Source organism: Thermobia domestica, chromosome 7 (assembly GCF_964235325.1).
Source record: "Thermobia domestica chromosome 7, izTheDome1.hap1.1, whole genome shotgun sequence".
Classification (NCBI taxonomy): domain Eukaryota; kingdom Metazoa; phylum Arthropoda; class Insecta; order Zygentoma; family Lepismatidae; genus Thermobia; species Thermobia domestica.
Window position 1 is genome coordinate 300,877,743 of NC_137460.1, and position 25,178 is coordinate 300,902,920.

Below are 25,178 nucleotides of genomic sequence, written 5' to 3' on the forward strand. Positions count from 1 at the left end.
AAGTCTCACACACCATTTAGGGATGACTATTTCGTTAAACTATAGTCGATAAGAATTGAGCCTGTACAAATTCCATGTTTACAGACACTTGAAATCCGATAGTTCATTTTGAAACACCTGTAAAAATGAGTTGCACAAACTGTAAACTTGTTTAGAAAGTTTCTAGGAAGGGTATGTTAGGATAAATAAAAATAGCCACATGTTATAATATAGAATAGCTGTTATTTTTATTTTAATAAAACAATCTTCAACAAGAATCAGTGGTACAGCGTGCAGGATTTACAGGTTTCTCAAACTAACTCAGATCTATTTGAATGTGTTTGTCTGTCCTTTTGTTTTGTGGCAAAAGTAACGAAACCACTTTCAAATCCTCGCAGGCAGCAGCTATAAACTCTCAACAGTCAACAACCCCTTCCCATTCCCTTTGACCACAAGTGAGATCATTGGACAAAGTTTCGGATTCTCAAACATGGTACACACAGGGATCAAAATTTAAACAAAATAAGTACATTTCCACTCTCAGGGTTTCCAGGATTAAAGAAACAAATATCCTAGGAATATTTTTAGTTTCAAGCTGTCTCGCTGCACGCAAGCAACGTCAGCACAAAAACATCCACAACCTCACAATTAGCCTTACCTTTGACAACTGCTTAACAAAAATAGAACAAAAATTTATTCATACGCAACCTAAATAACAGGATTAGTCGATGGACACTGTCGAGCTTTAGAGCTTGGCAAAGTAATCTTGTCTCACTTTCCCAAAAACATTGAATTATATATTATGCACTGTTATGGAGATTTTATGAAGAGAATGTCACTCTCTTCAGCACCACACTCGCAGAAAACTTTACACTATTTGTTTACGTATGTCAGCTACGCAGTTCAACTATAATTAAAATATTTCGTTTCAATTAGTCAGAACTGTATTGGAACTGCATTTAACTCAAACTTTTTGATAACGGTGGGCCATTTTTTAAATGGTTGACCACCTATGACATCGTAGTAGAGTGTCACGTTACAGAAATATACCGACAGATTAGGTGTTCTTTAATCCACTTGAATTACATAATAGTAACCTGAAAGAAAGTCGAACAATAATCACTGAGAATAATCTGTCAGTAACCTCTTTTCAAATGTCTCAATTCATCCTTTACAAGTTTTACCTCCTAACTATCGTATCTATATGAGGTCTCCAGTCATTGTTTTGATCCCCTTACAAATATAGAGGCATAAATCAAACCTTAGGAGACACGTATTAGAAAACAGAAAAAGGCTACATTGAATATTTATACTTTTCAGTAGCCTCTTCTTATATACTTCAATTAGTTTTCAGTAGTTCATGTATTTTCAGCGTAGTTGTCAAATACATACAATTTAACGTCCATTTTACCTTGGCACAACGATTTTCCGACCAAGTATAACAGTAGTAGAAAGTCATTACAATTGCTTTTAGTTATATGATTCTAAATTTATGGGTAAAGTTGACTTATACGAATTACAGTTATTTCCATAATTAAAAAAAAAAAAAAAAAAATCTACAGAAGAGCTTGTCGTTCCTACTGTTAAAAAGTGTCCATAAATATTCACAATGAAATACTGAGTTCGATTACCTGTCAACACTTTCCAGTGGCAAACCCTGTAAATATTCTTCGAACGATTAACGTGATTCAAACTTAACTTTACAGAGATCCCACTCATCTGGCGAGCACGAATTTGCCTGACTTTTCCAGGTTTCCCCAGGTCACGATTTACAAATTTCCGGATCTATATATAGTGTATTCAAAAAACAGGGGTTTCTTTATCCAATATGCAAGTACATGAATATAGTGTGTGTGTATAGGTAGATGGAGACTTTGCAAAACCAAGCAATTTATTTTATAAAATATCTTCCGGCAAATAGCCGCGTATGGCAAACAAAGAAATAGGTTCTGGGTGGTAAACCTCCGTACTTTTTCAAGCTTTTTCAGCTTTTCATGAAATTCCCTGACTTTTCCAGGACTTTTTACAGGTAAGCTGAATTCTTTAATCTTTCCAGCTTTTCCAGGTCAGTGGCCTATTCTTTGAGTAACAATTAGCCGTTGTGATCCAAGTCGTGTGTTTGCACAAAATCAAAGTTTAAAAAACATTGATATACTAAATTATTTTATTATTTATGTATTATGCTTAAAAGTAACACTTGTGACAAAATAAATAATATACTGCCATTAGAAATATTTATTTTTCTTACACTAACTAGTGTTAAAGATCAGTTTTATATGTACAAATAAAATTCTGAAAATGCAACCCCTCATTTCTCGCTTCGAAGTTTCTCTTTTCCGACAAAAATAACATTCCAAATGGAATGGTTTTAAATTAAACTTGCTATGTTCCATATGAAAGGCTGTGTTCATATGACCTCATGGTTCTTAGTCATGTGATGTCGAACCATTATAAGCCCCTAACAAATTAATACAATTTATAGCGATTCTAAAACCGAAGAACTTGTGATTTATATCAGTTCACACTACGGCGAAGTCAAATGAAAAACGTAAAGTTTAGAAACAGACCATGAATTTTCTCAAAGTTTGGAACAAAGTTTTCATAGTAATCGACAGGTGGCAGCAGTACTTTCGGGCTCTATTCGAGTGCGGAAGTGTTTTCTTTGGGGTCTTCTGACACAAATCGTACATTGGCTGCTGTACTTTTTTACAATTCGATGGATTTCGGTGAGTTTAGATACCCTCCTACTCAAAGAAGGAACAACACGCTGCGTCTGCCACTCTTCAAACCATCCTATCATTGAAACAAAGCAAGATTCCTCAATCTGAGTCAAATTTTAATTTGACTTCCCCCGTACATTGTATTTAAATACATATGCTTCAACTGAACTTTCAGAAAACCACAAAAAGACTGATAATATGTCAATTATTCGTTTCTATCACAAATTGTTTTCTGTTCATATGAAAGTCGAAGAAGTTTCGATTAGTGCTTATATCTGTTGGTGTATAAAAGGAAAACTGCTACATCATTATGCAAAAAAAAAAAAAAAAAAAAAAAAAAAAAAAACTCTGGAATCAAAACAAGTGCCTCTTACATGATTACAATTAGCTTTTCCTTTTTCCTTACAAAATAACACATGATATTATGCCATGTGTGAAATCCGAAACTTTGACAACACTGAACGCTTAGCTCATAGATTACGATAGTACCTCACTTCGTTTGTATTTTTGGCCCCTCTTTTTTTTTTTAATTTTTTTAAATAAATATTTCATCGTTTATTTTATTCTTAAATAATCGTCTAAAAAAAACTTGTAGAACATGAAACTACTGATCGATTATCATTAACCAGTGGCTTCTCAAGAAATACTGGTAATTTTCTTTCTCCTCGCTTCTTCAAAACGTGATTGGCGGGTTTTGTGCATCACACTCCCCGATGGTCATTCTGTACATTGCCATCTCCGAAATACCGTGGTAATGGACAAAGGCAGCTGCGATTACTAGGACATGGAATATCTGATGGCTCTGAAACTGAAAGAAAACGAAGGTTTATAACATACGCAGAAGAAAACAATATAATATATCCACATATTCTAATAACGTTCAACACACAAATATTTTCTTATAACTACACTATTTTAGTCTGTTAATCATGTGCAGTATAATGTTTAACAATAAATTATAAAGAAATTGTATAGCATTTAAATACCGCTGTGTATTGCGAGCGGTGATTACATTTAGAGAAACATTTAAGAAGCTATAGTGGAGCCAGCAAGAGACGGACTCTGACAGCTGCAGCGCCGTTATTAATTACTCACATGTCAAGGCTTTTTTCGGTGCATCTATAATGGCAAATTAATTAATGGTGTGATACAAGGTGACCGTGATTGATAACAGTAGCATCAAAGTAGGGGCTGCATTTTCTCTCCTCGTGTGGTAAGAAACTTCAGAGACCATCTCTTGTTGGCCCTGCTATAGTATTCACCGCAACCGAAGTACTCTTTAAGTAGCGCTTTCGGAAAACCTGGTTTCCCCTCTTTAGCTTAAAACCGTTCGAAGTGACTTAAAACATGGAAAAGAAATATGGATGAGTTAAAAAAAAGAATTTTAAAAAATATGTGAAACGCACAATTCCTTGTCACACACAGATCATCACCTGTTACTAGCCAGTCACTGGTCATTATTCTTCACTTTTTTTTTTTGTGTGTGTGTGTGTGTGTGTGTGTGTGTGTGTGTGTGTGTGTGCTTTCTTCCAACCGGCGGAAATACGTGATAAAAAGCCCATTCCAAATTGCATTTGTGTTTCCTCTGTCTAAATTAAGAGGCCCCATCACGGGGAAATTGAAATACCGCTAAGTTTACAGTAATTATGTGATATCTTCAAATAGATACAAGATAACCGAAAAGTGGAACAAGAGCTCCTTAGACAATATTATTTTACATGAGATACCATTATCACGGCTCACTTATCTGCTTTCGATTTCCAGCCACTTAGAAAATCGGAATTTATTTTCGCGTTTATAAATGGCTGCGAACAGGAAACTACTAGGTGACTCTTGACAACGGTACGTCATGCAAAATAATATTGTCTAGCGTGCTCTTGTTCCACATTTCGATTATCTTTTATCTATTTGAAGATATCACATAATTACTGCAAAGTTAGTGGTATTTTAATTTAGCTGTGATAGGACCTCTTAAGTGCAGGTCTCTCTGAATATAGTACGCTTCTATAATTTTGCGTTCTGTCATTGTTTTTGCCCTGTGTACCAAACATAAATCAGCAATATTGTGATTGTTCTCTTTGAAGTACGCTGCCAATCCGGACAACTGCTGTGAATTACTAGACTTTGATGTACGAATGTGCTTGCCAATTCTCATATAAATATTCCTCTTCGTTTGGCCTACAATGACACTTAGTACGATAAATACCACTACTGACGAGGGTCTGTAAAATATGCTTTAAAATTTGTTATATATTTTTCTATGGACTTAGGGGGAACTTCTGAAACCTTGATATATTTCTGTAATATTTTCCTAATCTTAGCAGAGATGCGTGGAACCAAAGAGACACCAATCCTTTTGTCAGCCCCAACATCTGTTATTCGTTGATGGAGGGACTGGCGATATCCAGTTCAAAGTGAAAAACAATGAACAGTGATCAGCGAGTGGCCAGTAACATGTGTTGACCTTTATGTGACAAGAAGTTGTATGCTTCACGTATTTTTTTTTTTAATTTCTTTTTTAACCATTTATTTACCTACCCATATTTCTTTTCCATATTTCAAATTCACTTCGAACTGTTTTAAGCTGAAGATGGGAACCAGGTTTTCCGAAAGCGTTATTTAAAGAATACTTTGGTTTGCGATGAATACTAGTTTTTTTTTACTTATGTTTTTCTTTAACATTTAGATACATTTACGGAAACCGCTAAATAAAACACACAAAACAAGTTAAAATAGATAATCAAATAAGAGAACCATATTTGCAGAAAGATTTCATTAACATTTCCTTGTAATCGCGTTGTAACTTTCATATATTTAAAAATATTTTGTTGATATTCAGAGATAATCTTTTAGGCTCTTAATTCATTGCGAGCAAAAATTTCTGTGTATTCAGTGATGCCTTGAGCCCAGATCTCACCTAAATCACTAAGGTAACTCTTATTAATAATGTACGTAAACCTTTATGAAATATTTAAGTTTTGCGTTCCACGCTTATGCCGGCTATGCTAAATGAGATTGTGATGATGAAAAATGAATGAAATGGTGGAATGAAGAAAGCGGGAGGAAACGGGAGAATCCCGAGGAACCTACGCACAGTGTTTGTCCACCACAAAATTCACTTGGCGGGAGCAGGGTTTGAACCACAGCGGCCCCACAGAAAGAAAAGAAGAACGCGGTTCTTACACGGAATGAAATTTCACAAATACAGTATTATTTCTGAACAAAGAACGTAAAATAAAATTCTTAGAAATGGTAAGAAGAATTATTGTTATACGTGAAATGCGAAAAAGTAATAAATTTATTTTGAGGGTGGCTTGAGCCCGATAGTCCCCCTTAAATACGCCACTGATTAATACTAATTTTAAAATATAATGTATATTGCTTTTACTATATGCTTAAGCTTTTACTTTCGAAAGGGAGAAGAGTATAGTGATTCATAGAACGGCTTTGGCGCCGAGCAACTACCACCTGTTCACAGCGATGAAGACATGGCTCGCTACGCAACGCTTTGCTACTGACGCCGAACTACATGCTGGTGTGAGGCAGTGGTTGAAATCGCAGGCGGCACATTTCTAACCGCGATGATATTGATAAAAGTTATGCCATAGTATGATAAATGCCTTAATTTGCATTTCGATTATGTGGAAATACAGCTTAAGAGTGTACCTTTCAAATGTATAATTTGAAAGGTACAATTTTATTTTGTTCATTGTTACTTTTTTTAAATTTCAAAACGTCTGTTTACTTTCTAGACAGCCCTCGTATTTGTTTGGAACTGAGTTAACAGATAATAGAGATGAATAATAATGTCAAATTGAACGTTGTACTCACCCAAATGTCACATTTTCCAGGGAAGAATCTTTCTGGGACTCTGAGTGCATAGAGAATGGCTCCGAGGATGTAGAGGCAGCCCATAAGAATAAGCCATCCGAGTGACGCCTGGGAGATGGCATTGAACCATCCTTCGGCCACTGCGTAATGTACAGCAGGGATCACGCCACTCAGTCCAAAACCCATAAATACACCTAAAAACATAAGCATTCAATGAAAACATTATATAAAACACTTGCTTCAAAATTTCACGAGAAAATAGGACGAGAACTGAACCCAAGATAACTTGAAACATAAATCTCGTTTCGATCCTATCTTAACTCTTATTTATTTCCTTAAAATCCATAATCTTTTGAAAGAATTGAAAATTAATCTGGTATAACATCTCAAACTCAAGAATAAATCAGCTAGTTTGAGAAATGAAAGAAATATGAGTATTTACTATTACAGGAGCATTGGCCTTAGGAAGATATGAACAAAACTCGACAGAGAAAGCACTTGATTAACAGCTTAGGTCAAGGATAAACTTCTCAAATTTAGGAACATGTTTCAATTATGGAAGCAGAGAGCATGAATTAACCTTTACACGTTACCCACACTGCTTAGAAAGCTAAAGAACTCACCTGCTCTGACTGATCGATATTTAGGTTCGCTGAATCTGTCAAACAAGGAAACGACAATGGAGGCGATGCCCAGAACAATCACAATGCTTAAATAAATTAACTTCGGCTGGAAATCACAGTAGAATCCGTAATACAACCACGGGACAAACGAACCCATGATAAGCATTGCAATACCACAATAGTCTAACCTGAAACAAAATAAAGAAATTAACTACTATAACTTGCAATACACAGGAGTTAAACGAAGTGAATCACTAATTACATTCATGAAAAATAAACAAAATGTTTTGTACCTGCGTTCTCTACACAACGTATCATTCACATATGAGCATGAATCTCCTTGTCATTTCTCACAACATGTGTACATGTCCCTTTACAGACACAAGTCAAAGACGTCTCGATAAAAATCGGCAAGGAGTACCAAAAATGGGAGATTTTTTTCATTATTTGTTTCAATATCTTGCACCGTTTGCAAGATTTTAGCTTACTTCTGGTTGGAGTTTTTAATTCATGTATGATCAGTGTTTTCTTTTTTCTTGCATGCAGTATGTAATAAGCAAATACATTACTTACACAATTAATTATAATGTCAGTGATATATGGTGTTCATTGGGCAAAACACCCTACACGATAAAGATTCATCTTAGACTGGAGATATGGTTATGCTTCGTTTTTCATTAGCATTTGGTCATGAAGCAAAACGCCTGAGAGATATGCAACCCCTGCATGCAAATATGTGGTGTTGGAATGTATAATTCGTAGGATGTGATTTTTTTTAAATTTAAACACTTCCAATGTACCCCTAAAAAATGTAAAGACATAGTGGCCATTTTTTAAAAATATTCAATTAGAACTGAACAATCAACAGGAAATTTACAATCGATTAGTGTAAATGGCATCTTTCTAGAGCTTATGATTCCCGAGAACTCACTGTCGAAAGAATTGTCCACGAACATATAAACTTTTCTTGATCACAAACATATACAAAATGTGGCATTTTAATATATAAATAAAGTGTAAAAAGCAATGGGTTATTTAGGTGTACTTAAAAAGAGAAAACCTGTTTAAATTCAATTGAGGCAATATCACCGAAAAACTAAGTATACTTTATAGACTCGGTTTCATCAAAATTATGTTCTAAGTTATAAATTTTTGAAGATGTTTTATAAAAGATGCACACATCTACGAAATTTTAACAATAAAATATGTAAGAAATGGGAACACATGAAAAAACTAGCAACGTCTTATGCTGAAAAAAGAAAATCAAGCATTTTCTGAAATATTGCACTGTTTAGGCAGGTTGAGATGAGTGAAAAACTTACGTGTGTTCCTTAAAAATATTAACATTTTCTTGAATTAACATATATACTTAATGTCGTTTGTTTATTTTTTCTGAAATCCTAATGATATGTTTAACTAGAGCAGCATTTATCAATCGCTGTGTCGCGACACATTGGTGTGTTTCGAGATTTTATGTTTGATGTTTTTTATATTTCTAATGGTAATATTTCTTTCTCATATTCCTGCTTAAAAGTCGTAAGTTTCTTTTAGGTAAATATGTTTCTATTCAAGAGTTTTACATAATTTGCTTCTGAGATTTGTATCTCATAGTCATTCCATAATTAATTCCTATATTTCTAATGGTAAAATTTGTTTTTCATATTCCTGCTTAAAAGTCATAAGTTTCTTTTAGGTTAATATGTTTCTATTCAAGAGTCTTACGTAATTTGCTTCTGAGATTTGTATTTCACAGTCCTTCCATATTTTTTTAAAAAAAATGTATATTTTTATGTGCTTGTTTTTTTTTTTTTTTTTTTTTTTTTTTTTATCTAGGGGGAAAAAATCACATGCAGGGGTGTTGTGAAAGTTTGAAACGTACTTTGGCGAGCCCCAAAGGAAAAAGAAGTTGAGAAACGCCGAACTGGAATATAAAATTTGAACTATATTGCAATTTAATGTACATTTGTCAGTAACTGTTAAAGTACATTATTATTTTTTTTTTTTTATTGCTTGAAAATTTCAATTTAAATTGGAAACACCTTTCTTTTCTAATTGTAACAAACATAAAATGGGATTCTTGCATTTTAAAGAAGAGAAATTAAATATTTTCAACAATGAAAGAAAATACTCATTCCAGAGGGAAGGAAAGGTTCTCCCTTCGATTGACTGCTTTGTATTTACGTTCTTTATACTGCGTTCGATACTCTTGAACCAGCATCGAACCCGGGACCTCGTGTACAGAAGACAGGTGCGCCAAATACTCGAACAGCAAGAACCGGGTCGCGGTGGCTCAGTGATAGAGCGTTCACCTCTGGGGCATGAGGTCCTGGATTCAATCCCAGCTCGCACCAAGTAAGCTTTGTGGTGGACAAACACCGTGTGTGTTTTTTTTTCGGGCTTCTCCCGTTTCCTCCCACTTTCTTCATTCCACCATTTCATTCATTTCTCATCACCACAGTCTTCTTTAGCCTAGCCACCATAATCGTGGGACGTAAAACTTAAAAGATTTCATTTCAATTTTCGAACAACAAGAAGGGCTCTCTAGTTCCAAACAATAGTCTGTGGAATTCGCAGAGATTCAACCACAAAAACATTTCAGAAGATTGATTATCGTGTCAGTAATTATGGTACTGACAATGCAATAGTTGAATGACCATTCACAATTTGAACGAACAGTTCTTCAGTTGCCTAGATATTTTAGGAGCGAAGTCACATTTTACTTTTAGGACTGCAAGTATTTATATCCCACTAAACTGAAATATCCGTTTCCCGCACGGACAGAATAGGTTTTTGAAAGCTATATTGGGATTATTTTTATATACTAAGAGAAATGTTACAGAAAGTGCTTCCTTTTCCACTTAGAAGCAGAATTTTCAAAAACCTGCGACACATGCACTTATTTTTAATAGTGAGTTTATACTATACCAAGATTCCTCTTGGTAACATGTGGAGCTTGTGAAATATTCTATCTTTAACATATCTTTCAAGCCTCTCCTCCTCCTTTAAGATAATTTTTTTTATGAAAGTAACCTGACCGCCTCGATCCAAGTGATATGTTAGAAAAATTAGTTTCAAACGGTTAAGTCGTTTTCTCGTGATAATGAGACAGAGAAAAATACATATAATACTTCTTTTCTCCCTCCCCTTTAGAAATGGAATTTCTGAAAACGATGTGACATGTGTGCAATTCTTTTTAATAAGAAGTTTATTTTACAAGTTTCATCTTCGTAACTTGAAGCGCCAAACCAAACCGGCATCGAGAGTGTCACAATTCATCTCAGCGACCTCCAAAACTATGGATTACACATTAGCATCGGTCATTTTACATTATTTTTACATAACTCTCTCACCGGTATGTTAGGCCATGGCCCACTCATCTATTAAAAATCATCAAATTCTGTGCAGCGGTTTAGGAAGAGTTGGCCGCTGTACATTTATAACATACAAAGAGTGAAAAAGTGATTGACTGAACCGGGGCTCGAACCTGGGATCTCCGATATCCGTGCCGATGCGCTAACCATTACGCTACGCAATTCGCTTCCCACAACAGCCCAACACACTCTCACTCCCTTAGTCGGCCCTCCACTCAGACCACAGCCTACCTGCTATGCTTGGACATATATTGAGAACATCTTTTGACGGTTGTAATTTCATATATTAATGAAAGAATGTAACAATCGATTTAAAGCCAGTGGCGTAGTGATTAATACATCGGCATGGTATGCCAAAAACCCCGGATTCGAAATGAAAGTCTTTTAAGTTTTACGTCCCACGTTTACGCCGGCTAGGCTAAAGGAGACGGTGATAAGAAATGAATGAAATGGTGGAATGAAGAAAGTGGGAGGAAACGGAAGAACTCCGACAAAACCCACGCACACGGTGTTTGTCCATTGCAAAGTTCACTTGGCATGAGCTGGGATCGAACCAAGGACCCCATGCACCAGAGGTGAACGCTTTGTCACTGAGCCACCGCGGTCCCATCCCGGTCCAATCAATCACATTTTCCCTCTTTATATGTTATTGAATTCGCGCCTCCAGAAGATTTGGTGTGTAAAAATAAATTTAAATCGGTTGTTTCCTCCTTTTAGTAATATATATTGTTACATTTAGTTTTATTTATATAGAAAATGCTCCCTTCTCCTCGTTCATAAATGCTGGTGGAACTGTCCCCTTATGTTTATGAAAAATTTACATACGAAGTTTCACCTTTCTACGTAGCTTCACGGCCTCATAAGACATTGTTAATTTTGCCATAAGATTTTGAACCTTCTGAAAAAACTAGGATTAAAATTAGGAATTAGATGGCTTGGAACCTGTATGTTAGGTACCATCCCATCATTTGCGTGGAGTGAATGAGGAAAATCTCATTCAGGATGGCTAACCTGAAAAAGCTTTTACATTCTTTCAATCGAGTATCCCTCATCGGGACCGCTTACACCAAAGACGAGAGCGTTAGCGACTACGCTACGCTTGTGATTAAAACGTAGATAGGCCATAGTCCACTCACTACCACAGATCATCAAAATAGGTCCAGCGGTCTACAGGACGAGTTAGCCTTTAAACAGTTTTATATTCCATTTTGTATAGACAGATGTTTTTAAAATTTGTTTTTACGTTACTCGGCTATTTTAACAGATTGACAAAATAACAGGATAGTAAAGAAAGAAGCATTTTTGTGAATAAACATCTGCTGACGTGTTATTCTTACAAGTCAAAAACATCACTTCATGTTTTTAATTCCGAGAATAGAACCAATATTTAGACTTGAAAATTTCACGTTTCACGCACGTACTTTATTATTAATTAAATAAAGACTTTACTTAGCTCACTAGTGTTATTTGCTATCCTTTGTTCTCCCCAATACTTCGCTCTGTTTGCTGCTGACAGCTTTCTACAGGTTCTAATTTCCTTTTAAAAAAGTAATCTCTTGCCTGGCATTCCTAGTTTACTGTTTCTCAGACAGGTAACAAACAATTTAGCTTGTAGTCCTAAAATTGCATATATTACGGTATTGATTGAAAGAGACTAAAAATGACACTCAAGAAACCACTGCCAACAGCCCTAGAGAATGTTCGTTAATTTTATTAGTGCATATTCTCGCTAACAGATGATTTTATTAGCAAAGTAGCAAAAAATTACGGGAAATTCTCAATGGTTGTTCTGAGTGATTTCTTGAGTCATTTCTACACAACTTTTACCCATCAATATCAATACAGTGAAGCAGAGCTCTCAGAAATGCTGTTTAGAAAAAATGAAATGAAATCTTTAAGTTTTACGTCCCATGGTTATGCCGGTTAGGCTACAGGAGACGGTGATGATGAGAGATGAATGAAATGATGCTATGAAGAAAATGGAAGGAAACGGGAAAACCCCGAAAAAACCCACGAGCTGGGTGTTTGCCCGCCACAAAGTCCACACGGCGCGAGCTGGGATCGAACCAGCAAAAATAGAAAGTGATGTGGAAACCGAAGCAGACACGACGGATATACATGCTTTAATTGAGAATTATATGGAAAGCCTGAAAGAAGAAGATAAGATAGAGGAAGAAGAGAAATATGGCATTGAGTTTGAAGAGTGTAGGCTAAAGTCTTAACAAGATTTTGTAAAATGCTTGAAGGAACTGCAACGTTTGCATTACGTCGAAGTAACAATGATATACTTAATATGGTTTCTCAGGCTAAAATCTGTGTAGGAAGTACAGCAGACAAGCATCGGTGTGTACAGAAAACCTTCCATGACTATTGAAAAATTAAGTTAAAGTGTGTACAGTATTTTTTTCCGTTCATTGAAAGTTTGTGTATTAATTCATAGTACGAATAAATACCGTAAATTGAGTAAGGTATGTACTGCATCTTACTTTATCTGATTATGTCCATTATATGCTTTTTTAAATAGGTCTACCTTCGTTAACCAAAAACCTTTGCGAGTGCCGTTCGATTCCGCTAAAGACAGGTTTTACTGTAATATGGTTAAACAACCAACACCCCACCAATATCCAGTTCAGTTGAATAATTTAACCCTGGAGGCCTGCTTGAAAACGAGACATCTACGACTCACAAGTGCTATTTCTTAGGCTAAACAACTTAAAAAAGGAGCTACAACGATTCTTCTACAGAAGTGGTTGTGATCCACCTCGAACGAGAAAGTTCACAAGGCCTAGAAATAACAACACCTCTACGTTAGTCCAAAAACTATGCAATTAAACATATTTATAGTGCCTTACTTGCTGGTCTAGTGGGTAGCCATGTATTTTTGGTACATGTGGTCTCCAACTGTAGGTCTATGACTCAAATAGCCTCGACGGCAAACTTCAACGAATAAGCAGACCTAAATTATACCTTCCAAAATTGTTAAGCCAGATGTAATAATTCAGTTTGAGACAAGAATTTTCTGATCCACCAGGGACCTATAGACCCTATAGGTCTAGTAATATTTAATGTGCAAAAAATATATATATTATGAGCGCTGAAGTGCGACTTTCATGTTTATTGCACACGCGTAACTCTGATTATTCATAGATTACTTGTTTAAAATATTGTAATACCATAGCAGTTATCGACAAAAGGAAAAAGTATACATCAGCCTGTATGTAAGATATACTGTTTCCTTTTGTCACAAGAACTGTGTTTTGAACAAATAAAAGAAACAGAACGTACTTGCTGAAGAGTTTGCCGACGCACTCGGAATGGCAGTGCACGGTATGGAAGGCAAAAGACATTCCGAGGCACACAATTGCTCCGGCGAAGAACGCAGCGAACACTAGTTTCTCCTGCAACTGGATCTCCACCGAAGGCCTCGTCAGGAAATAAGTAGCAACGCCTATGAACGCCACACAACCTGCAACAAATACAACATAAGTAGTGTATACTATACGCTACATTGCATAAATGTACAAATGCTTATCAAAATAATGGAAACGCCTACGTGCTGCAATACGTAATCTTTGAGGGCTAGTAACATTAAACATGCGTGAGCTATCGTTGTCTTCTGTTAGTGCTGAGCTGGCTTATAATGAGTAATATGCGAGGCGATATACCACGCATGCGTGTGTACAATAGGCCAGACATTGATGGTGTAAAGGGAACATCTATCTCATTTTCAAGAAGAATAAATTGTGTTTCCGCAGTTAGTTGGAGGTGATGTATTCTAGTGGCAAGATATCGAAAAAGAAGAACAGGGGACGCCCTCAGTAAAAGGAGAAACATAAAGTTGTGTATAAGTATTTAGAATTGTTCCATGCTTCTCTAGAAACGATTCACGAGTTATGGATCTCAATTTCCCGAGGATTATACGCTGTACTACAGAATTAAGATGTTAATCAGGTAAGTTTCATTTTGCTGAGTAAGATGTATTTTATGATGTTTACATTATTTTAATAACTATCTGTATCTTACTATATAACTCTAAAACGTATCATTCAATATAGAGATAATGATAAGCTACGAGGGGAGGAGGGCCTGAAAAGTTCCTGGTTTTGTTCTCTTTAAACTGAAGTAGACAAATAAAATTGTTATGAGGCATATGAAAGCCTCATATCTTAATATGTAACTGTGTTAAAAGCAATTGAATCTTAATTGTAAACATGTCATTGCAGGTAGACTGTGAAATGGAAGAGGCACAAGGAAGTTTCACGTCGTCGGAGCTGAGGACCGTTACGAAGTTCTTATGGCTCCAGGGAAGTCTGCAAAGGGAATTCATATGCAGATGTGCCAAATACTTGGGGAAAAATGTTTTTCATACAGCTGTGTAAAAACCTGGATATTACATTTTAAGACTGGCCATTTCACGATGGAACATGAGCCCCGCAGTGGACGCCCGTCAACCTCACCAGACCAGAAAACATACGATGCTCTCCACGTGCTGATTCTTAGAGACCGTCGAATACCCGCCAGGAAGACTGCCCAGAAACTGAACATCTTCAGAGAGCGAGTTGGTTATATTATCACAGTCCTAAACATGCGCAAGCTTTCAGCGAAATGGGTGCCGAAACTTTTGAGTAGGATCCAAAAGAACGTGTCGAAACATCCAAAGCCACCTTGCATTATTTTAAAAAGACAAATAATTTTTTTGGCTAGGCAAGTGACAGAGGATGAAACTTGGCTCCATATTTATGATCACAAAACCAAGGAAAGGTCAAAGGAATGGTGCCACAGTGCCCCCCCCCCTCAACAAAAAAAAAGTTTAGTACCCAGAAATCAGCTTAAAAAAAATAGTCCTGGCGTCCGGTCCGTTTTCTGGGACAAAGCTGATATTGTAATGGTGGACTACCTACCGAATGGCGCCTTTATCACCGCAGAATATTATGCTAATATTCTAGACCAGCTGAAAGAGATAATTAAGAGGAAACGCCGTGGAAAGCTTACAAAAGGGATCACGATGTTGCATGATAATGCGCCAGTACACAAGTCTAACACTGTTGCTGCCAAATTGGCCCACTGGGATTTTAATTGGTCCACCACCCACCTTACTCTCCAGATCTGGCCCCTTCTGATTATTTTCTATTTCACAACCTGGAAAAACATCTGAAGGGTCACCGTTCTGAGGACATTTCTGAAGTCACACAAGCTGTTGAGAGCTGGTTTGAGGGACTTTTTTTTTCATGGACTAGAAAAACTTCAATTCTGTCAAAAGTGCATTGCTCTCAATAGGGAATACGTTGAATAAATATGTTATCTCAGACCTCTGACACTTGTTTCTCTTGGCAAAGCCAGGAGTCTCGAAAGCTAATTGTCCATTTTTAGTTTGTTCAAAAGCATCAAATGAGACATTCCGGGTAGTAACGGCAAATTCAACACAAGTTCCGTGCAATATGAACGCTCCGAAATTATACTTGAGGTGTTCGAGTGGTAACACCAAACTGTTGTGTGCCAGGTAGTCTGTACAAGTCGTTCCTCTTTCCCTTCCAAGTTAGTTATAAAATAAGTAGATGATTATTTTGAACGTTCACCGTGCATTTTCAGGAAACAAGCCTTTGTTGAGTTCGTCTTTACTACTTCCATTTCTACTTTGATTTATTATATAACTAAAACAGAGGAATATAACTAAAACTAAAACTAATTACTTACCAGAAAATAGTGGAAACATCACAGAACGCTAGAAATACAACCACTAATCATAAACATCATATAGAGAAGAGGAAATAGAAAGTAGCTGCAAAGTGTTCAGGTGAGCGCCATTTTGGAATGCAGCCACATGACAATGTTTCAAGATTCAAAGTAGAATGTGAGAGATGGGGGAAAGAACGTTAATGCCATGCTTCGGTCAGTAAGAACAGTGGAAAAAAGAACGCTATGAAAAAATAATTTTGAAAAACAAAATTGATTATAAATGAAAATTTAAAAAAATGAAAATACGAAATAATGAGAAATAATAGAGAATAAGAAACATTTATGGAGAACGATAGTAAAAATAAGATGGGAATCGAACTGAGTGCTTTCAATCCTACATTATCATATGATGCATTCAATGATGGCGCCCCCTGGACGCATCCGGTTTCTATTCTCTACTTCTCCTCGCACCTGATCCGAAAATGCTTATAAGTATACTTCCTGAGTTCTTATACTATACTTTAAACTTGGTGACTAAGTCTGAAGATGAAAGAATTTATAACAATGGACTGTGTAACCTTTCCTTCACGACAGATGCATCATCCTAGTTTGTTAAAAAACAATATTTATGTCCCTCTGCTTTCAGACACTGACAGAGTTACGAAGGCGAACCAAAACTGCTATCCACGGTGTCATTCGTGACGTTGTTGAAGGTTTGGTGGGAACGGGAGCACTGAGTAAACGCGTGGCGGCACATTTCAGTGGTTCTGAGTTCATTAAAAGGTTCGTGAACATAAATTTCATTCTTTTAATTTTCCCCTCTTTAGTATTACTGAATATAACTCTGTAAAATCAACTAATTATTTGTTAGCGCTCAATACGAGAAAATATTTGGTATTTCAAGTCCTCTACAAATGTAGATTAAATTGAACGGATAAAAGTATGCAACTAAGCCTATACAGAAAAAAATGATGTGTTAAAACAACACAAAATCACTATCACTTTAGCGTGTTACGTGTGTGTTAATTTAATACCGAAGACATTGCCTTCCGAGCACATAAGAAGTAACTAGTAATTATCAGTCAGAATTTGAATTGGGTTTTATTGCTTGCAATGAGCAAAGCTTTACGCAATATATTTGACATTTATGCCAAGTAACGGATTACGTAACATGTTCTGCTGTAATTGGTCAGTTTTGTAAGCCTATGGTCTGACAACTGCTACATGAATGGCAGTGCAGCCATCTATTGTTCTTATATAGTAGCACATAAGACAGACAGATAAGAACAACAGATGACAGAACTGCTACTAATGTAACTGCTGTCAGACAATTAATAGGCTTACAAAACTATTTTCGTGGCCGATTACAGAAAACATAGTACGTTATTCGTTAATTGGCATAAATGTCAAATATACTGCATAAAGGTTTGCTTATAGCAAACAATAAAATCCAATCTAATTTCTCACTGACTATTATTTGTTATTTCTGATATGCTCGGAAGGCGATGTCCTTGTGGGTCACACACAAGTAACACCCTAAAGTGGTAGTCACAGATGGTGATCAGAAAAATGGAAACACCTGAACGAAATTGCAACTTACCAGATTAATATGGTGTCGGGCCACCTTTCGCCTTCAGAACAGCCTTGATGCGACGTGGGATGGAGGCATAGAGGTCGTGAATGGTAGCAAGTGGAATTTTACACCATTCCTGTGTAGGGCATCGGCCAGTTCTGTGAGAGAGGATGGAGGTGGAAATCGTCGCCGGAGTCGTGTTTCCAAGACGGACCACAGATGTTCAATTATGTTGAGATCTGGGAATCGGGCGGGCCAGGGGAGGTGTTGAACTTCATCCCGATGTTCCTCAATCCACGCTGCAACAACGCCGGCTGTATGAAAGGGTGCATTATCATCCTGGAAGATGGCGTCATTGTCCGGGAACAACATCCGGACCTAGGATACAAGTGGTCTCCTAAAATTGCGACATAATCGTTGGCAGTGATTCGTCCGCTAAGTGTGACCACAGGACCCAATGAAAACCATGATATGGCGGCCCACAGCATCACCGTGCCGCCGCCATGTTTCACAGTTGGGCAGAGACATTGCAGATCATAAGCTTCTTTGAGCGTTCTCCACACACAAACACGGCCTGTGGTTCGGAATAGGGTGAAGGATGACTCAACCGACCATATCACACGTTTCCAGTCCTCAACAGTCCAAGTTTCATGGTCGCGGCACCATTTGCGGCGTGCGAAAGCGTTATGGTCCCTGATGAGCGGTTTGGCCCGTGCAACACGATAACGTAAGTTCATGTCATGTAATTCGCGGCGGACTGTGATAGTCGAAACAGGGTGGGGGAGTTGCTGTTTGAGTTCCTCCGTCACTTGCTCCGCAGTGGCACGACGGTTCTGCGTGACAATGCGCGTTAATACCCGGCGTGACCTGTCACTCATGATTTTCTTCCGCCCACTGTTCCGCTTCCCCGATGTGGTTTTCCCGTGTGTTGTATAGGCCGTCATCACCTTCGACACTGTCCCACGCAACACACCTAACACAGTAGCCACTGCCGTCATACTCACTCCACATTACCGCGCACCAACAATTTGCCCTCTTTGAAACTCTGAGAGGTCTCCCATTTTACACTACCTCCGTCTGCTGCAGCCACTGGACACTGCTGTTCCACTGCGCCTGACGTAGTATGGAGACCAACCTAACACACCACCACCAGCGGTCCGGCGCTGCGGGCGCCACGACGCCACTGCCAACCCATACATCTGACGTGTTGCCAACTACAGGTGTTTCCATTTTTCTGATCACCATATATATATATATATATATATATATATATATATATATATATATATATATATATATATATATATATGAGGGCGGGTCAAATGCAATTAAGCGTGGAATCAAATTATGGTCTTCACTTCACCGTCCTCATAAGCTAACCACTACGGTGCCCAGCTTTTTCGCTGATTTACCTCGTTTCCACTTCCAGCTTTTAAGGTCTGCGTCCATCACTACTTGCATCCGTTGTGCTTGGACAACCTTTTTAATTTGACGTCCTACGATTATGCACCGAGGCTAAGGAAGATGGTACTGATGAGATGGATGATAATACTGAAACTGAAGATTGGAGGAAACCGAAGAACCCAGAAGATACCCATTTGTCAACTATCAAGTTCGCTAGATGGAAACTCCGATCTAATCAGGGACACCACACATCAGAGGTAAGTGCTCTAGTTCTGAACCACCGCCGCCCCATTGAACAACCCACTATCTACGTTAATGGGCACAATCGAACTATAACAACTGAATTACATATACATACGAGAAATGGCAAAAAGACCTGTTGTTCTGATAGAACATCAACATCGAGCTCAAATACGGAATCGAAACATCACACAGAGAGTAGTGAGTAGCGCAGCAGCGGGGAATTTGGATCTTTCCCCGGCCCCTCGTATTTTAGCACATGAATTGGCATTTATTCTATTAGTTTATGTAAGGTTTTATTGTGGAAAACAATAATACAGTCCAGTTTAATTTTGCGTGCTGCGTACAACAGAATCTTTACCATTTAGCAAATAAATTTCAACGTACCTAGAAGATGAGTCCAAATGTTTCCTGTTTCTGTGTGGATTCTGAAGATGCTTTTGAAACAAGCGTAGAAGGAATTCAGTGGCGGTCGGTGTCCTGCGTGCAAGTAGTCGTTGTCTTGCAGCCACTTCGGGAGGTTGTGAAAGTGACAGACTTTCCAAGAAGCCTCCCACACTTTTCTAACGAACTCCTCTGCTTGCTCAGCCGCGTTCTGCGCCAACGCTCCAAGGTCCAGCTCTTCGCTGCCGTCCTCTAGTACGCCGCCCTTGAGAACATCGCGGATCTGTTCAGGGAAACAATGGGAATTGGATTATCTTTTTATTATATTTCTAGACAAGACTGTGTTGCAAAGCCCCAATACATTAAGCTAAATAAACTTATTAAAGGTGTTGTTACTAAATAATTATCAAAACATGATCTATTAGCTTAGCTTATCCCCACAACAAAAGCGTTTCTACCTCAATGTATTATGTCTCAACGAATTTGTTTTGTTTCAGGAAACTCAGCAGTCACTTCTGTATGAAGTGTAACTTGTAAACATAGTATCCCTGCCGAGAACAAAGTTTGTTGTAGCTGTTATACGAGCGGTGATACGTTACAAGTTACACTGTCACGAAACTTGTTATTTAGATAAAAGTTAGGTATCACAGTCTTACAAGTGCCTTCAGAGACAAAAAAATAATCGTCCTCAATTTTTCTTCTTTATAACAAAACTATATTTGTACGTGTGCTTCTATACATAATCTGTTGTAACAACTACCTTCCTGGCTTCAGTATAAACTCTAGTCAGTTCTTCCCAACGCTGTCACAATAATACAGAAAAAAACTGTCAATTGTTTTGCCCATGTTTCGTCTCTTGCTAGGACACTATTCCTTATTGTTATTAAAGAACAAGTGAAATGTTTTAAGTATGCATATCTGCTTAATAATAAGACTGTTACCTCAAGTGTGTACGTAAGTTATAATCCTCTGCGATATTTCGTGATCAGGTACCTGATAACATCATCAAACAGATATTTCCTCAGAATAAAATGAACGTTGCATCCTTGTTTTTCTTCTACAGTGCGGAAAGAAGATAATTCCAACTTGAGAGATGAGTGTGTAAATAGTAATATTGGTTGACTGTGAAGAAGGAAACAACCAACCAATGGTAGATGCCATATTAATTTTTGAACTTATAATGTTGCCATATCCAGTACTGTTGTTGACTTCGATTATTTATGACCATTACTAACTAAACTTCCGAAATTTCGATGTCAAAATATTTCAGGAATGCGTTATGTTTATTGTAGCTTATAATATGATCCCATTGCTTGTCTCAGATATCTTTCTCAAATACATCTTAGATAATGGACATCTTTGGTATTTTAGATAAGCCATGGGATCATATTATTAACTACAATAAACGTATACATCCCTGACATAAGGGCTTATCCCGCTGCGATGATGTGAACAGATTTTGGCGAGATGGCTGAAATTCAACTCAAATGTAGAAGAGTCTATGTACATTCTAAATTCCAAAAGTGATTTGTTCTAAAATGGATGAACAATGGAAAATCAATGAAAAAATAAATAAATAAAGTCGTCCATATAAATCAAGAACTATAATAAGGAGATGGCTAATTAAAAGCTTATTGCAAGGACAAAATAATGTACAATACGTAAGGTAAATATTGACAGAACATTGTCAGAAGTAAAGTTGTTTGAGTAAAATCAATAATACTGATAAATTACCCAGTGCGACCCACGCAGAGATTATGTGCTTAAAATATCTCACATCTGCATTTGGAATCTCCAGACTCGAATTAGCACGCAACGTGACTTTTAACCTGATCACGTGACAGTCTAGTCCTTATGGCGAACCGAATAGGCCCTTTGACACCAAAATTTTCGAACAAATTTAGTCAGTAATGGTCATAAATCATCGAAGTCAACAACAGTACTGGATATGGCAACATTACAAATTCAAAAATTAATATAGCAGCTACCATTGGTTGGTTGTTTCGTTCTTTACAGTCCACCAATATTACTATTTACACACTCATCTCTCAAGTTGTAATTATCTTCTTTCCGCACTGTAGAAGAAAAACAAGGATGCAACCTGAGGGAACACCTGTTTGTCAGATACCCGATCACGAGATATCGCCGAGGATTATAACTTATATACACACTTGACGTAGTAGTTTCATTATTTTATTATTAACAATACTATATACCTTAGATCTACAATGTATGATGCTACTAAACTCAAATGTAAAACAAATCAATGAAAGATGGAAAGTATACGTACTATATTCACATAAGGCGTCCCCCCATTCCAGGGTTGATGCTCTTCGGAAATCCAGGGCACATCACCCTGGCGGTTCAGAACGCCATACTGCATTTCTCCCAAAAACTATCAATAATAAATATTGAACACCCAGAGGAAATGTTCAAGAGAAAAGAAAAACAATTACCTTAAGATAGAAAACGAAACAAGCAAAATACGCACAACAGGATAATAAAACATTTATGGGGCTTCTTCTACTCCATAGATGATCATCTTCGGAATTCCATAAGTTACAATGTCCTGACACTTCTTTTTCACTTAATATTATATTAATAAAATTGATTGACGGAAAGAGGGGTCACATAAGCAGATAGTTCTGTGAGTGTCAAAGTCTCGTATTGTATTTTATACTAATCTACTTTAAATATATTCAAAATTCTTACCATTTAGGCAACTTTTATTATTATTATTATTATTATTATTATTATTATTATTATTATTATTATTATTATTATTATTATTATTATTATTATTAGATATTTTAGTTCTATTGAATCAGTTCAAAATTCGTTCTTGGCCTGGTTAAAATGGAAATTTAAAGAAGTAAGAGGGACGGATCTTAATCTTACCCTTCTCTCTGACAGGCGTCGGCTCCTTGACTTGAATTTTTTTCATGTAATTCTGCATGCAGATTTTGCTCTGGAGAACTTTTTCTCGATAATAATTCCTGACAGAAACATTAGGAATTTTGTTCCGTTTATAAGTAAATATTCAATTAGGTCTTCAATATACAGAAGTATGGTAACAGCTAATAATTTTCACCCTGTTCTTGATGTGTTTTATATGAGTTTCAAGAAGGTGCGTAAATTATTTTTTTAATTTTTAAATAAAGTATGAAATTTCCTAGTACTTTTATGTTTGTAATTGATTATCTTTAATTTTTTTTGTATTTTTTATTAGTTATTGTTTGTATTTGTACTATATATATATAGTACTATCTTTTTTAATTATTTGTACGAACCCTATATTTTTTAAATTCTGAACAAATACACACGTTTCTTTGTTTATTTTTACCCTCTTTTTTTAACATCTGGTCTTGCTAAAGGTCACCTTCTGTAAAGCTTTTCTATGCGTGGTTTCATTTTCGTAAGAGTTATGGAACAATAGTTTAGTCTGTTGTTTTTTTCTTTTCAACTTGACATTCAGTAATTATCTGGTTTTTTTTTTTTTTCATTTATGTATTGTTTTTCTTTATTGTATTTCTAATACTTGTAGTTTATTTGTATCCTTATTTTACTATGTACTATCCTATGTATAGTATTATCATATAATCAAGATTGCATACGCACTTTATTCTCTTGACCCACTAGTGGCTGAATGCTGTTGTGTCAATAAGTTAAATTATTATTATTATTATTATTATTATTATTAATCTGGATTCTTTTATCCATCGTAAAGTTAAAGTTTCGTATGTTTTTGTTTTCCTTTTTTTTTTTAAAAAAAAAAAAAATAAGATTGAAATTACTGTAAATGTTTGTTTGGAAGTTTAAGATCTGTAATAGACTTGATTGTTATATATTTTCAGGTTCTTAGAACTTAATTTTTCTATGTTATACCGTTCGGGTGTAATTTCACCTCATTTATTTCTATTCCTTTTGGAGGCAGTGGTGATACCGTGTGCGTGGGCTTTCTCGATGTTCTCCCACTTTTGTTCATTCTACTCATCATTAACGTCTCCCTTAGCTTCGATGGATAATCATGGGACGTTAAGCAAAAAAAAATATTCTGTCTAGCATGTATTATTACAGATTGTGAATATAGTTTTGAAAGGGAGACACTGAAATGCTTCATCCACAATCTAGTCTACTGTCACATTTTTACAACATGATTAAATATTTTTTATTATACAATTTGCATAAAAATGAGATCTTTAACATCTTATATCATTCCTATGTTATGTTGGAATATCACTGGTTTTAAATGTATAGAGTAAATCAGCAGCTATAAATACAATAATCCTAAAAGCATGATACTATTCAATAAGTAAAATTTTTAAGCTACAACATTAGTTAACAGTACGAATTTATATGATAATTGTCTTAAAACTGTAGTGATCTGTTTAATGTGAGAAGTCAATTTTGTGTGTTTATCAACAGTTATGCCTGAGTATTTTATTTTCATTAGCAAGACGATTACAATTAGAATTTCAATATTTTAACAGTAATAGTTTCAATCTTATGTTTCTTGGTTGTCCTATTAAAGTGGTTAAAACGTTATATACCTCTTTTCTTCTCCGCATTTAGTACTACCTGATGGCCAATAAGCCATTTTCTTATTTTATTCAATTTTCAATTTCCATAAATGCCTCTGTCCATGTACATACAAGTGAAGTGTCGTTGTCATGATTATATGTTTCAGTCTAATTTTAAACTGCAAAAATTAGTATCACAAATTAGCAATATTAGACCCAACCCAATTCCTTGCGGAACTCCGTGGTTTACATATGTAAAATTATTTTGAGAACTGTCTATTTGTACAGTTTACTAGCAAAATATGCCTGTATTGCTGTCATATTGTTTCACTTCCCTACAAGAGATTTTTCCATAATATGCACGAAAATACATATATGACACATTATTGCTGATTTCAGCTCACGAAACACGGAAAGGTCCTGCAAATACTCTAGAAGAACATGTTCAATTGTATATGAAAAAACATTCAAATTTTCCAAAAGCTTTAATTTGCGATCACCTTCTCGTGTTAAAACTTTTTATTTAATTCAGATGAATATCAAATGACACGTTATCCTATTCCTTCTTTATTTCTTAAATCCCCTGACTTTTTTGTTGCACCTTACACACAAGCCTCTTAAGAAAAACAAGTCAAACAATACAATTTAGGAAGAGATGAAACACAGGTGAAAAATTTGCCACTTCTAGTCTTTACTACTCATCAAAGTGCTTTGACAAAATCGGCTGTGATATCGTATTGAGAAAAGCCAGGAAGGTGTAAAGCGACTAGATAGAAAAAGTTTCATATAGAAATCATAATACTAATTTATACGTACTCCTGTTCGCCAAAGTTGAAACACTAAGAAATGATAAAAAT

At 36.2% G+C, this 25,178-nt stretch overlaps 1 protein-coding gene across 6 annotated transcripts in view; it reads right to left on the reverse strand.

Moving 5' to 3' along the window:
- Nucleotides 1-202: 202 nt before the first annotated feature.
- The window catches only part of LOC145691110 (adiponectin receptor protein-like), a 123,752-nt gene continuing 98,776 nt past the window's right edge, over nucleotides 203-25,178 (reverse strand). For 5 of the 6 annotated variants that reach the window (XM_081766812.1, XM_081766811.1, XM_081766810.1 and 2 more), the window contains exons 3-8: nucleotides 22,092-22,196; nucleotides 19,805-20,084; nucleotides 13,810-13,990; nucleotides 7,154-7,341; nucleotides 6,531-6,724; nucleotides 203-3,507 (exon numbers count right to left, since the gene is read on the reverse strand). In XM_081766812.1, the coding sequence (XP_081622938.1) occupies nucleotides 3,373-3,507; nucleotides 6,531-6,724; nucleotides 7,154-7,341; nucleotides 13,810-13,990; nucleotides 19,805-20,084; nucleotides 22,092-22,196 (1,083 nt within the window). In that variant the 3' untranslated portion in view covers nucleotides 203-3,372. The remainder of the gene's footprint in view (nucleotides 3,508-6,530; nucleotides 6,725-7,153; nucleotides 7,342-13,809; nucleotides 13,991-19,804; nucleotides 20,085-22,091; nucleotides 22,197-25,178) is intronic. The other variant, XM_081766815.1, reaches the window with a different exon arrangement.